Source organism: Palaemon carinicauda, chromosome 4, assembly GCF_036898095.1.
Source record: "Palaemon carinicauda isolate YSFRI2023 chromosome 4, ASM3689809v2, whole genome shotgun sequence".
In the NCBI taxonomy this organism is placed as follows: domain Eukaryota; kingdom Metazoa; phylum Arthropoda; class Malacostraca; order Decapoda; family Palaemonidae; genus Palaemon; species Palaemon carinicauda.
Genome location: NC_090728.1, coordinates 172,165,561 through 172,180,722, shown reverse-complemented (window position 1 = coordinate 172,180,722; position 15,162 = coordinate 172,165,561). Strand labels below are relative to the sequence as shown.

At 41.6% G+C, this 15,162-nt stretch overlaps 1 protein-coding gene across 1 annotated transcript in view; it reads right to left on the bottom strand.

Annotated features, from left to right (window-relative positions):
- Positions 1-1,947: 1,947 nt before the first annotated feature.
- The window catches only part of LOC137639201 (galactosylceramide sulfotransferase-like), a 34,901-nt gene continuing 21,686 nt past the window's right edge, over positions 1,948-15,162 (bottom strand). The window contains exons 5-10 of the mRNA XM_068371494.1: positions 14,905-15,003; positions 13,376-13,522; positions 3,823-3,960; positions 3,423-3,665; positions 2,779-2,891; positions 1,948-2,443 (exon numbers count right to left, since the gene is read on the bottom strand). Of these exons, the coding sequence (XP_068227595.1) occupies positions 2,419-2,443; positions 2,779-2,891; positions 3,423-3,665; positions 3,823-3,960; positions 13,376-13,522; positions 14,905-15,003 (765 nt within the window). The 3' untranslated portion in view covers positions 1,948-2,418. The remainder of the gene's footprint in view (positions 2,444-2,778; positions 2,892-3,422; positions 3,666-3,822; positions 3,961-13,375; positions 13,523-14,904; positions 15,004-15,162) is intronic.

The window sequence follows — 15,162 nt, the reverse complement described above, 5'->3', positions numbered from 1 at the left end:
TTCTATAATCAAGTCGAAGAAGCCTCTTGAATTGTTTCAGTTCTGTGGCCTATTCAAATACTCATTATACATTATACTTAGCCTTGCGCAGTACATGGGACTTGGGGAAAGCTTTACCCGTTATAAACTATTATAATACCCGAGGTTAAACTAACTCTCTTGGCCTATGACTCCTTACTCAAAATGAAGTCGGCCTACCCACTTTGCAAATAACATATCAGTTCATATCTTTTTTAATAACTGTAAATATACTTCCAATAAAAAAAATTGCTATTTGAATTAAAAATATCAACCTTTGAGAAAAATTGTTACGTTTAATTACCCAAAATGGCGTAAACAAGGAAAGATTTCTGTTTTTCTGGTAGTGAAGCCGCTGTGGAATGACACTGTCACCTTTTCACTGTCACTGTCACACACGAGTGAGGAGCAATACATTTGGCAGGAATCTAAAGAACTTTTTTTTTTAAACATTATTTAATAGTATCTCTTTTGAATATCATGATATAAAATCAGAACAAAACATACAATAAATGTTTACTTCACATCGCTGGTTTTACGATAAGACGGAGGAAATACGATGAACTACTTTTCCTACTTTTTTTCCCAGACTATGGGATTTTTTTTTGCAAGCAAAAAAATGCATATACATTTTGCACAAATTCATATGCATGTCCATTGAAGGAAAAAAAGCTGCAGAGACCCATCAATATCTATGTTAAACAGATAAAATCCATTTCCTATCTCTTCTACAATATGTCCTGTTTATATACATACATATATATATATATATATATATATATATATATATATATATATATATATATATATATATATATTATCAAATAAGCACCTGTACGGGATTGTCATTGACTTTTTTCTTTCTTCGTTGCTAAATGGTAAGGTCAATGTCATACAAGTATCCTGGACCAAGGTTCGAGACCCGGCCGGTCAGATACTATAGTCTTTGAGTGATTTTGCCTGGGGCTCTGATCCCGAGGTTGTTAAGAGAATCTAGACTTTAATGTATTAATATATATGGTTTATTTGAAATATGAAAAACACATTTAAATGTGCAAAATTTATCATATATATATGTATATATATACATATTTATAAATGTATATATATATATGTATATATATATATATATATATATATATATATATATATATATATATATATATATATATATATAGATATATCGTTCTACGCCTATAGACGCAGCAGGCCTCGGTTGGTTTTCGCCAGCCGTCTCTATCTTGAGCTTTTAATTCAATACTTCTCCATTCACCATCTCCTATTTCGCACTTCATGGTCCTCAGTCATGTAGGCCTGAGTCTTCCAACTCTTCTAGTGCCTTGTGGAGCCCAGCTAAACCTTTGGTGAACTAATCTCTCTTGGGGAGTGCGAAGAGCATGTCCAAACCATCTCCATCTACCCCTCATCATGATCTCATCTACATATGGCACTCGAGTAATCTCTCTTATAGTTTCATTTTAATCCTGTCCTGCCATTTAACCCCCAATATCCTGCTGAGGGCTTTGTTCTCAAACCTACGAAATCCATTGGAGATAGTTTCATTGTCATACCATGACTCATGTCCATAGAGTAACACTAATCTCACAAAACTGACATATAGTCTGATTTTTATGTGATTTCAGGCGATTTGATTTCCAAATTTTACTTAACCTAGCCATTGTCTGATTTGCTTTTTTTTCAATCTTTCACTAAACTCTAATTCGTAAGACCCTGTATTGGGGATCATAGTCCCTAGAGACCCAAGAGATTATAGACTTGCAATGAAATGTAAAACTTATGAATCTTATCCTATGAATTATTCATAAAGTCTGAAATTCTTGGTCATACATTTTAGAAAAGGATAGTACCATACAAAACATGTTTGATAAAAATTATTATTCAATAAAATAAATGTATAAGTCACGTGTGTTAACATACCGTAATCATCAAATAACATTTTGCTAAAAATGTAAGAAGATATATTATTGATTTGATTATTTAGTAGTATCCTAGCTAATATAGTATACAAAGTAAGAACTCAGTCTTAGATTATATAATAAAATTTGTGTTATTAGAAATAGAAAGCACATAATAAAATCCCTTTGTCACAGCAATTTCACACTTCGGTTGCCAACACAGAAATGTGAGTCACGAAGGCAAACTTAAAACTAAGAATAAAAAAACCATGAATAAATTGTACTAGATCATTTGTTCTGGTATTGCCATATAAGGTGAATAGATCTTTTCTTATCTGCTTCAACTGTCTTCTCTTTGAGTGATGTTACCCTCGACGGATTCTTCTTGAGTTCTGTGAACGAATACTTCCTGAAGTAGCTTCATCCTTTTAGTTGGGTCTCCAGAACAACGTAAGGCCATTGCCCTAATCGACAAAGCTCATTTTCACCGTATCTCTTTTGATCCAAATCTAAAATAAATATTAGACATAAGCAACAAGAATTTTCTCTTCATAAAGCCATATTTTTTTCCATCTTATTAGCGTTCATTATGTATCTGCAGGTATTAACGAACAAATGCTGTAACCAACGATAACACAATGAGAACAGGTCAAATGATGAGTTATTTCATATCAGTTATTTCGTTCTAAGCATAGGCGAAGTAGAACACCGGAAGAAAGATCTAAATAAATATTCCTTGTATAATACAACTTGTATTATCAAGATTTAACACTATTAAGCATATTCGCAAACAGGCATAATGGAGCGCGTGAAACAGTAGAATAAAATAAACTTCAGAACTTACGTTTTGTTATATAGAGACATTTGCCTTTCACGCAATTCATGCATGAAGGAAATTTCTGAAAATGACATCAGCTGACATACAATGCTTTTAGACTGTGACTGGTAACCAGAAACCTGTGAAGAGAGGGAGAGAGAGAGACAGACCTAATTTATACGATACGCAAGATATGAGGATCTAAGTTGACCAGATTCACTCTAAATGTAAACCACTGGCTAGATGTTGTGAATACAAATAGCACCCCATCAGCACCTAAGTCTAAGTCTCCGTGCGTTTGTAGCTGACTTCCTTGACTGCTTGACCTAGCTTGTGGAAGTGGGATCTAATATGCAATTTCTTTAAAATGTCATTGTAATTTTCTTACTTTATTCTATTCCTAGCAGTTCTAGTATAATTCGTCTAGCTTACACATCCTTTAAAGTTATGATATTAGAATGGAATGTGCATTGAATGAGACTGAATTTAAGGACTTTAAACATTTCTACTTGGCCCCTAAGGAGCACTGCCTCTAGTCTGCCTTGTAGGATACATTGTAGAACTTGAACAATAAATTCTATAAGCCTAATAACAGGTAAACTCTATTAAAATCAGGTGATAAATAGTGATAATTAGATGTTCGGTGTTTCATCCCCTTTTTAACATCACACCTGAGGAGACCAGGGTTTGTTTAGCCCTGTCATATTCTGACTCGCCCTCTGCTCGAATCCACATTCAGTCCTAAGTTTTTCAGTTGCTTTTCTAAGCTTAGACACGTCCTCGGCCATCCTTTTTCTTCCGTAGCGCTCCACCAACTTGTCGAGCTTCTGAGAGAAGAAGTTGTAGATGAGATAGTCAGGAGCTAGTTTCCTTCTCAAAAGTCCCTTGGTTTTCTCGTTTATCTCCTTCTTGAACTGAGTGGAAAATAGGACGTTGTTAGTAGTAGGAATAGATTGTAGTTGGGACGCATATGGATAGAATTTATTTCTTTATAAACCCAGTATGAAATAGTAGTTATAAAGACTCGACAGCTATTGAAAGAGTGCACAAACGTATTGTCTCCATAGTTACATCTGACATCCTAGCATTAATTTTCAAAACGAGCACATCAGTAATGTTCCAGCAGAGGAGACGGCTCATGAGAATCAAAGACTCTTCCATCCTCTCAGCTACCATGACGAGATCAAAGTCTTTGTCGGCTTTTTTTACCTGTAAGCAGTTAGAGGAGGAAATTGTTATCAAAATGTGATACCATAATTCGATAAGATATGAAGACATTCTACATTCGTGAGACAGAATTATCAATAATAATACCCTGGCGTTAAAAATAACAATTATCCTTTGAGATTACATTGGTCAAAATTAAAATCATATTTCAACAATTACTACCAAGATTAAACAGAGTTGACTAAATTACGCTGAATGGTTACGCTAATATCCTATCTATAAAAGAGAGCATGTATCTGGTTATATACACACACACACACACACACACACACACACATATATATATATATATATATATACTGTATATATATATATATATATATATATATATATATATATATATATATATATATTTTTGGGCTCGAGCCATGTCGTCCTGATGGAAGTTCCTATAGGGTAGCTTCCTAGGGTATATTACAACTACGGCGATATTCCCAGAGAATTTACCTTAAGGTACCAGAATTCTAACTCCTGGAGCGAGTATCCCTCGTGAAAGGGATATCGCGACATATCAGAGGACGTATTCTAGACACGCCACATGGCAATCTACATCCTGGACAGAGATTTCGTCTCGTAGGAGGTGATTGGCGAGATACGAATTCGGGAAAGAAAAAGGGGAGCCGCTCCCAAGACTTCCCTATCCCCGATTCGTATGCGTGCCTGGCGCCAATCCTGGCGCCATCTGTATTCCTTTTTGTGTAGCTTAACAACTCGGTGTTTTTTCCTGTTTTTCTCGCAAATCTTGGATTTATTCTACTTTTCATGGCTTCTCCGTCTTCGTCGGCCTCTGATAAGTTGAGTATAGTGTCTTTTATGTATAAATGTAGGCTCTTGGTAAAATTTTGAGTGATTAATAGGATTAATCTTTGATACAAGAGCCGTAGCCTACCAGAGGCGTCTTGTACGCTGTCGCTCGCTAGGTATAAATTAGTTAGTCAGAGCGACATTCCTGGTTGTTTTGCTTTAATAAATTTTAGCTATTTAGCATTACATAGGATTTCCTTTCGTGCTTAGTATTATTTGGCGAAGTATTCGCCATTCTGGCCTACGCTAGGCCATGTAGCCTAGTCGTTTGGTCCTAGTACTTCATGCATGATTATGGTTTTTCCGAGTGTAATTAGAATTTTATTGAAGCTTTAGGCTATATTTTATACATTTTAGACTGTGTGGAATATTTCCAAGATAGTATACGAGTGAGTTTCGGTGATTTAGGTAATCGATTCTCTTGGTGCCTAGGCTAGTTGCTTATGGAGCCTTAGTATACTTTATCATACTCCCCGGTTGCTTTCTTTTCTTCGGAGAAGGTATGTAATCCCTTTCCCTCTGTTTAAGCCTTGGGCTTATCCCTAAGTGGTTTTTTCCGAATTTATTTTCGATAAAACTATACTAGGGTGTTACTGTACCTTCCTGTTCCTGTAGTTATGGTTCAAGAGGGACAGAACAACAGAGTTTTTTAGTCTGAGTCTGTGTTGTCTGGCTTGGGGCTGAGTCCCCCTCGCTGACCTAACACAGACAAAGGGAGCTTAGCTCCCTTAGGTCACTACCGAAGGTTTCTGTGGATATGATTCCTTCTTTTGTGATCTACCAGACTAGTCCTTGTTGCTGTTCTCGGGGGAGGATAAGTTCTTTCCTTGGGAGTAGCAACGCCTTCCTTGCTTTGGTGCTCTGGGAGCTGGCAAGTATTGCTGGCCTTCCCCCTTAGATCTCCCTTAGGCTAAGATAAGTTTCTTGGCTGCGGGTGATCTGTCACTAAAGCAAGGTTGGCAGGACCCTCTTGTCCCTTCCCCCTCTTTCTTCGTAATGGCCGAGCCATTACTGTACTGTACGTCGTTCTACATCTGGACCTAGTGTAGGTTAGGATGTGGAATTGACTCAGCCCCTTGCCGGCCGGCAGAGCTGCTGGCCGGCAAGGGTCTTATGTTTTCGAGTGCTGCCCGGACCTCTCTTGGTCCCTCATCCATGCCTGCCGGCAGAGCCAGACGGCATTGGTCAGGAAGCCTGAATTAGTTTCTCCCCTTCCTTATATGCACTCTTTTGGTTGCCGGGCTTGGAGGTTGTGTACACTCTTATATCGGCATCCATTCTATTTTTTTTCTAGTGCTGTACTTGACCCGGCTGCCGGCCTATGTAGTCCTCTGGTTCTTTTGCTGCCGGCTGGCATCGGTCTTGTACCTTTGCCGGCCGGCTTATGTCAGCCCTTGTCTGCCGGTCACCAAGAGTGTGGCCGGCAGCTGGGTACTACCTTGTGTAGTTGCTGGCCGGCAGCCATTGCCGGCCAACATTGGCTGTTACCGGCCGGCAGTTGCTGCCGACCGGCACAGGCATTTGAACCAGAGTGCTGCCGCCCTATAGCTGTTAAGTAGTATACTTTAAAGCTAGTTGTGGTGTGTGCCGGCCGGCAAAGGCAGGCCGGCACACATCCCCCTATACTGTACTAGTATTCTTCAGTATAACATATACAGTAAGAAGAAAACTATGGTAAGGGTTTTGGTACAGCACTGTGTCTTCTAACACTATTGTGTTTTCTTGCACATCCCTTTGCTGTTGCCCTCAGATAGGAAGCTGAGTTCTTTCCTGTCTATTATCCAGGATTTTAAAATCATTGCTTAGGTGTGAGCTCCACCTGTTTCCTCTGGAAACCTTGCATTGGTTACTCTAGAAGAGATAAACCATTTTGATTTTATTATCTGGAAGGCTGCAACAATGGGTTGTGAGGGAAACACAAGTGTGTGTCTTTCCTTTATGAATTGTTATGCTATACTATGCATATCCAGTGATACATAGTTCACTTGATACTCATGGAAATTTCTTCTCTTTACAGGAGGACCCTCCGAAGTGCGGAAATGTTTTCTGCAACGTCCGCAGCAAGAAACTCTGCGGACATGAGTGTTGTAGGAGACACGCAGCATGCGCTGTCTCCAAGGATGATCTACAGTATTGGGACCCTCAGGTATGTACTGTATGCACTAACCTGATTACTGAGGCTTTTGATTCCCCTAGAACGGCGGAATCAAGGGATATAGCAAGGGAGAAGCTTCGTACTTGGGTAAGGGGCTTCAAGAAGAACACCTCTGGCCCTTATCTTCCAAGTGAGAAGATGAGGGCGTATCTTTTTCCCCAGGCATCAGCTGATGCAGTGATTCCCCAGCCTCAAGAGGAGATCCCTCAAGATCAAGTCCAGGTGGACGTGGAAGTCGCAGTCGCGATGCAAGACATCCAGTTAGATGACAGGATGTCTGACCTGGACGAACGTTTGGAACAAGACCTCCTGGCAGAAGGTCAGGATGAAGTTCAAACCCCGGATGTCGTAGAGGATGAGGTCGACGAGGTGTCGGCTACTCCGGTTCAGATTCCGGAGCCTATCCCCTCAACATCGGCCGGTCTCCCAGTAGAACTGGGACAGGCCCTCTCTTCGATTGTTGGAATGATCCAACAAATGCAGAAGGAGAATCAGGAGAAGGCGGCTGCTATGGAACTGCGTATGCAGTCCCTGGCAGAATCACGTGGGCCCCGGAAAAGGCTCAATGTGAAAGACCTTCCCTTATGCTCAGATGCTAACCCATGGAGGTATGCTGAGCACATGCCGATGACGACTGGAAAGATCGTCATCTCGGATAATCTGGGTTCAGTTCCCCTAGAGGAGGTGGAATTCTGGCCCAGCAAGGCATCATATCCGGACTGCTATGTCCGGCTGAGAAAAGAACCAGCTTCAAGGGAGGAGACAGAGCCGAAGGAGGTCATAATTATGGACCACACTAAGGCTCAAGCCCTACTTTCATCCTCGATGAAAGAGAGGGGCTTCTCTAACTCGAAGGTAGCTGCATTGAGCAAGAAGCTCCCTTCTTTTGTGTCCTCTCCTGCTAGAGCCTTCCCCTTTCTACAGAAAGGGTTTGCGGCTGTCCTAAAGGCAGTCGAGGCCGGCAAGCCTTGCCCCTCCCTGGAGGAGTGTAAACCCTTGTCGCTGGCCCTGCCTATGGACCACAAAGACTGGAAGGATGTCCATCTGACATTCTCTGTGGGAAAGTTGGAGGCTGATATTGCCGGACGGCAATTCGGCGAGGACCTCCCCAAGCTGTCCGACTCTCTTTTACGAAGAGAGTTCGAGACAAAAGAAAGACTGGCTGCCTCAATGTCTCATCAGACTACTCTTGAGACGATGGCAAGTGACCCCAAGGTCCATGAAATGTTCATGGTAGTGGCTAAGTCTCACCTAGCCACAGTGACGAAGGACCTTTATAGCTTCGTCAAGGCAAGGAGAGCTTGCAGGGAGTTCGTGTTCACCGGGGCTACGGTGAGACACGAGCCAAGGAAGTTAATCTCCTCCAACATTTGGGGAAAAGACCTTTTCCCTACCGATGTGGTCAAAGAAGTTGTTGATAAGGCCGCCGTGGAGAATAGAAACCTTCTCCAGAAGTGGGGCCTGGCTATCAAAAGAAAGTCTTCCCCGGATGAGGGTCCTCAACCAAAGAGGAAGAATATGAGGACTAGGCTACCGTCTCGGCCAGCCAAGCCTTTTAGACAGCAACAGCAACTGCAATTGCCATTGCCTCCAGTGCCCCAGATGGTGGCACAAACCCCGACTACTTTTCAGTGGGTACCCCAGGCTGTGCCAGGTCAGTCAACCACATTCACCCCAACGTTCGAAGGACAGTCTTCTTCCTTTCGTGCAAAACCTAGAGGAGCAGCCAGAGGCTCGTCTAGGCGCCCCTCAAGGGGAAGGGGATTCAGAGGTGGTCGTGGTCAGGGAGGCAGGACCTCAGGACGGCAGTCCAAGTGAAACGATACCGGTAGGAGGGAGACTGATGAAATTTTGGGATCGCTGGACCTTCGATCCCTGGGCCCAAAGCCTACTCAAGAATGGACTGGGCTGGAGCTGGTACAGCACTCCACCCCCGTGCCTTCGGTTTTTCCAACACTCCACCCCCGTTCTGGAGGAGTACGTTCAAGAACTGTTGGAGAAAAAGGTGATCCGAAAGGTGAAGTCCATCAAATTCCAAGGGAGGCTGTTTTGTGTTCCCAAGAAAGACTCGGAAAAGCTCAGAGTCATTCTGGACTTGTCGCCACTCAACAAGTTCATAGTGAATTGCAAATTCAAGATGCTAACACTGCAACACATAAGGACCTTACTGCCCAAGAGGGCATACTCAGTCTCTATAGACTTGTCAGACGCCTATTGGCACATTCCAATCAGCCGTCGACTCTCCCCCTACCTAGGGTTCAGGCTACAACGGAGACTATACGCCTTCAGAGCCATGCCATTCGGGCTAAACATAGCCCCAAGGATTTTCACGAAGCTTGCGAGCGCAGCTCTCAAACAATTACGCCTAAAGGGAATTCAGGTAGTAGCCTACCTGGACGACTGGCTGGTGTGGGCAGCATCCGAGACCGAATGCTTGCAAGCTTCCAGTCAGGTGATCCAGTTCCTAGAGTACCTAGGCTTCAAGATCAACAGAAAAAAGTCTCGACTTTCTCCATCCCAAAAGTTCCAGTGGCTGGGAATCCACTGGGACCTTTTGTCACACAGTTTCCCCATCCCGACGAAGAAAAGGAAGGAGATAGCGGGCTCTGTCAAGAGACTTCTAGATTCCGAAAGGATATCAAGACGCGAACAGGAGAGGGTACTAGGCTCTCTCCAGTTTGCTTCAGTGACAGACCCAGTGCTAAGAGCACAGCTAAAGGATGCAACCGGAGTTTGGAGAAGGTATGCATCAAACGCGCGAAGAGATCTGAGAAGACCAGTGCCGCCTCGGCTACGTACTCTTCTCAGGCCTTGGTCCCAAGCCAGACATCTAAAGAAGTCGGTTCTTCTTCAGCCACCTCCCCCGTCGATGACGATTCACTCAGACGCCTCAAAGGAGGGATGGGGAGGTCACTCTCATCGGAAAAAAGTCCAGGGGACTTGGTCCAAGCTATTCAGGACCTTTCATATAAACTTTCTAGAAGCTATGGCAGTGCTCCTTACCTTAAAGAAAGTCTCCCCGCGTCACTCGATCCACATAAGATTGGTGATGGACAGCGAGGTGGTTGTAAGATGCTTGAATCGACAAGGGTCGAGGTCACCACCTCTCAACCAGGTGATGTTAGCCATTTTCCGATTGGCGGAAAAGAAGAAGTGGTACCTGTCGGCAGTTCACCTTCAAGGAGTCCGCAATGTGACAGCGGACGCTCTATCCAGGTTCACACCGATAGAGTCGGAATGGTCCTTAGACGCAGGATCATTCTCCTTCATTCTGAATCAAGTCCCAGAACTGCAGATAGACCTCTTTGCGACGAAAGACAACAAGAAGTTGCCCCTGTACGTGTCCCCGTACGAGGACCCCTTAGCGGAAGCAGTGGACGCGATGTCCCTCGACTGGAACAGATGGTCCAGGATTTATCTGTTCCCTCCTCACAACCTTCTGTTGAGGGTCCTCAACAAACTGAGATCCTTCAAGGGGGTAGCGGCAATAGTGGCCCACAAGTGGCCGAACAGTATGTGGTTCCCCTTGGCGTTGGAACTACAGATGAAGTTTGTGCCGCTACCACATCCAGTTCTGACCCAGCGAGTCCAGAAGTCGACTGTCTGCGCTTCATTACAGAAAACCCGGACCCTACAGCTCATGATTTTCTCGCCCTTGCGGTGAGAAAGCGTTTCGGGATTTCGAAAGCCAGCATAGACTTCCTAGAGGAATATAAGTGCAAATCGACTAGAAGGCAATATGAGTCATCTTGGAGAAAATGGGTGGCCTTTGTAAAGGCAAAGAATCCGCAGGAGATCTCAACAGACTTCTGCTTATCTTTCTTCATCCACCTCCATGGCCAAGGGTTGGCAGCTAACACGATTTCAGTGTGTAAATCTGCTTTGATGAGACCCATTTTATTTGCCTTCCAGATCGACCTAGGTAACGAGATCTTTAATAAAGTTCTGAAAGCCTGTGCTAGGCTCAGACCTTCAGCACCTCCAAAGCCCATCTCATGGTCTTTAGACAAAGTTCTTCATTTCGCCTCCCTGTTGAGCAATGAAGAATGTGCGTTAAAGGATTTGACGCAAAAAGTTATTTTCCTATTTGCACTCGCGTCCGGGGCCAGGGTTAGTGAGATCGTAGCCCTCTCGAGAGAGGCAGGTCGTGTTCAGTTCCTGGATGGGGGGGATCTGAACCTGTTTCCGGATCCTACGTTTCTCGCCAAGAATGAGTTACCCACCAACAGGTGGGGTCCCTGGAGAATCTGCCCTCTGAAAGAAGATGCATCTCTATGTCCAGTAGAATGCCTAAAGGTCTATCTTCGTAGAACTTCAGACTTCAAGGGTGGTCAACTATTCAGGGGAGAAACATCAGGCTCAAATTTATCTCTGAATCAACTCAGAGCGAAAATCACATATTTTATTCGCAGAGCGGATCCTGACAGTACACCCGCAGGTCACGATCCGAGGAAAGTTGCCTCATCCCTAAATTTCTTTAATTGTATGGATTTTGAACATCTCCGTTCATACACGGGCTGGAAGTCTTCCAGGGTGTTCTTTCGCCACTATGCGAAGCAAGTAGAGGAACTTAAGAGATCTGTGGTAGCAGTGGGTCGTGTAGTTAACCCTACTGTTTAACTCTGCGAGGAACAGTGGTCTTAATTGGGACGATTAAGTCCAGGGTGAGTGTGTAGGTACATACTGTACTACAAACTAAATGAGGGCACCAAGTGCCTACATAGACTGTTCCTTCTTTCAAAGGTGAACCTAGCATAAGTACAGACATGTGTGCCGAGCGTTTCTAACGCTAATGTGATTGATTTGTAATACAGACTTTTATGACTTGATACCTCGGTATCTTATTAAAGTGGCGTTTAATGGTTTTTCTTTCAGATAAAAAAGTTCTGTTTACTATCATACTTATGCTTAAAGTTTTGGGTTATCCTCTTTTATATATATATATATATATTTGTTGTTAACCTGTCTGTTTATTGTCTGTCAATAAACTTGTTCTTGAGAACCTTGCGTCTCTTTCACCTGTGTCAATTTATTGGTATAATTGAGCATTTAATTCTATGTATCTTATCTGGGATAATTCTGATAGAATTGTTCTGTTATGCAAGCTATGTTGCATTGGTTTATGTAGTCCCCTAATGGGAGGACTCCGTCCCATAAAGGGACGAGGGCGGTTTTATTAGTTTCTTCCTATGCGGATATAAACCTTTGTCCAATACAAGTATTGTGCGGATTACTGGTCAATATATATTGACGCAGTGGTTCTATACAAACTATGCTTTACTTAATATAGGGCGAGACCACTATATTAGCTTGCCTGGTATTCATACATAGGTATATGTACTCTTCGAGACTTTTCCAGAGTCTAGTAGGACTCTTCCCTGTAGGGGGCAGGAAGCTCTAACATAGTTTATAGTTAGTTGAAAAGATGAATAACGGTAACATCTTAGGTCTCTAGGTCTAGTCGACCGGGAAAAAATTACCTCCGGGGAGTACGGCACGTTCTGAGAATCCACAGATACAGTAATGCTCTGGTACACTTCCATCAGGACGACATGGCTTGAGCCCAAAAAACGGATTTTGAGCGAAGCGAAAAATCTATTTTTGGGTGAGATGGCCATGTCGTCCTGATGGACCCGCCCTTGCCTTTCTAAGAAAGGGCTGTAGGACCCCTCCCTACATACAGTATCTGTAGCACCTCGTGTACGCTACAAGGAATACAGATGGCGCCAGGATTGGCGCCAGGCACGCATACGAATCGGGGGATAGGGAAGCCTTGGGAGCGGCTCCCCTTTTTCTTTCCCGAATTCGTATCTCGCCAATCACCTCCTACGAGACGAAATCTCTGTCCAGGATGTAGATTGCCATGTGGCGTGTCTAGAATACGTCCTCTGATATGTCGCGATATCCCTTTCACGAGGGATACTCGCTCCAGGAGTTAGAATTCTGGTACCTTAAGGTAAATTCTCTGGGAATATCGCCGTAGTTGTAATATACCCTAGGAAGCTACCCTATAGGAACTTCCATCAGGACGACATGGCCATCTCACCCAAAAATAGATTTTTCGCTTCGCTCAAAATCTGTTATATATACTGTATATATATATATATATATATATATATATATATATATATATATATATATATATATATATATACTGTATATATATATATATATATATATATATATATATATATATATATATTCTTTTTTTTTTCTGGTCACGCTCAACTCTCTTTAAATAATAATAATAATAATAATAATAATAATAATAATAATAATAATAATAATAATAATCATAATAATAATAATAATAATGATAATAACAGCAACTTCAATTTTTGCATCTTCTGAGTTTCAGTGATATTCGCTTTTCTCTAAGTGTAAGAAAAAAAAATGAAGATAATGAGTAGTGTATCTCATTAAAACGAATTAACATACCATCTCTTGGATAAAAGTAAGGTCATTGATCTCTGATTTGGGCGCGCCAAAATCCCAACTCATTTGGTTGTATCCCAAAACCTCCAAATACCTCTCGGTATCAACATCTCGAGAAGCCACATACTCATCAAGAGTTTGGTTGTAAATCTGTTGAGTAGATGAGGCAATTGCAATCAAAAGTATTTATCAATCATTAAATAATTCTTTAGGTAAGGTTATAAAAAGGCTTAACATATAACTGTCTGAATTCCAATTATTTCAATTTCAACTCTAGGATAAGACTGTAGATATTCCAAAGCTACCCCAATACCAGCCTTCTTTTTCTTCTTCTACTATTTTGTCTCAAGATGAGGACAAATGTTGTTTGCTGTATTATTGAGACAATGCTCATCTCTTTAAACAATCATTTCCTTTCTTTAGTGTATTTTTCTTTTTTTTCTAAATCTGATTACAGCCATCACCAAGCTACTTCGGCATTCGGAAGTGAGGAAAGGAAATAAGGAAACAGATAGAACAATGTGCCCGAGTGTACCCTCAAGCAAGCGAACTCTAACCCAAGACAGAGGAAGACCATGGTACAGAGGCTATGGCACTACCCAAGAGTAGAGAACAATAGTTTGATATTGGAGTGTCCTAGAAAAGTTGTTTACCATAGCTAAAGAGTCTCTTCTACCCTTACCAAGTGGAAAGTTGCCACTCAACAATTACATTTCAATAGTTAACTCCTTGATTGAAGAATTTTTTTCGGTTATCTTACTGTTGGCAGGTGTATAAGGAAAGAGGAGAATTAATAAAGTATATGCTAGACTATTCAGTGTATGTGTAGGCAAATAAAAAATGAGCCGTGATCAGGAGGGATCCAACGGCTAGTCAAAGGACCCAATAACTCTATTGCGGTAGTATCTCAACGGGTGGCTGTAGAGCTTCCATTCACAACAATCTATACTATGATTCTTTCATAACCAATAGGCAACAATATAGCTTTCCTACTCTCAAGGTTCAATTCCTCCCTTCATAGAAGTCAGTAACAATGTTTCTGTTTTTCAGTCATTATTACCATAATTATACGATTCCCCTTTAGGGGAACCTATGAAGCTTTTGTCTTTCCTTTCTCAACTGCTGTTCATATATTTACATAATTCATTGTTTGTCTGTTGACTTATTCATTTGCATATTAGCTTGATATTTTCTGTGAAATAGAGGTAGAAATAATTTTAGTTCTTTCCACATGCCTGGTTTTGGAAGTCAGTGGTCTTTTGAACGCAGATATTTGTTAGCAGAGGTAAGATTAGTTTCTATGCAATTACTTAGAATCGATTTCATGTGAATATTTGCTCATTTCATACATCAAATCTAGAGAATGAAATAAGTACCTAAAAAAAACTGAACAAGTTGTGTGCGCAACATGCCTAAAGCAAAACACCTTGTGAGAGCTATAATCTTTCTAAGTGTAAATAAAGTAAACATACGTGTTACTTTTTTTTTTTTGCAAATATCACATCGGAAATATAATACTCAAACTTTCTCACCTTAGCCATTTTCAGAAATGTGTAAAGCGACTCGAACAAAGCAATTGGTTCTCTGACGGCTGTTATATACACCGAATCCTTTGGCATGACGTTCATCACCTGGAGAGATTCAAAGAATACCCTTCAAGATCATAGGAACAGTTTAAGTTTTTTTACGGATATATATTGATAAGTGAATAAGGGATTTGTTATTGAATTCTGTCATGATTCTAAGGTAAATGTTAAGAGGATAATCATAGAACATAAAATGATGAATTA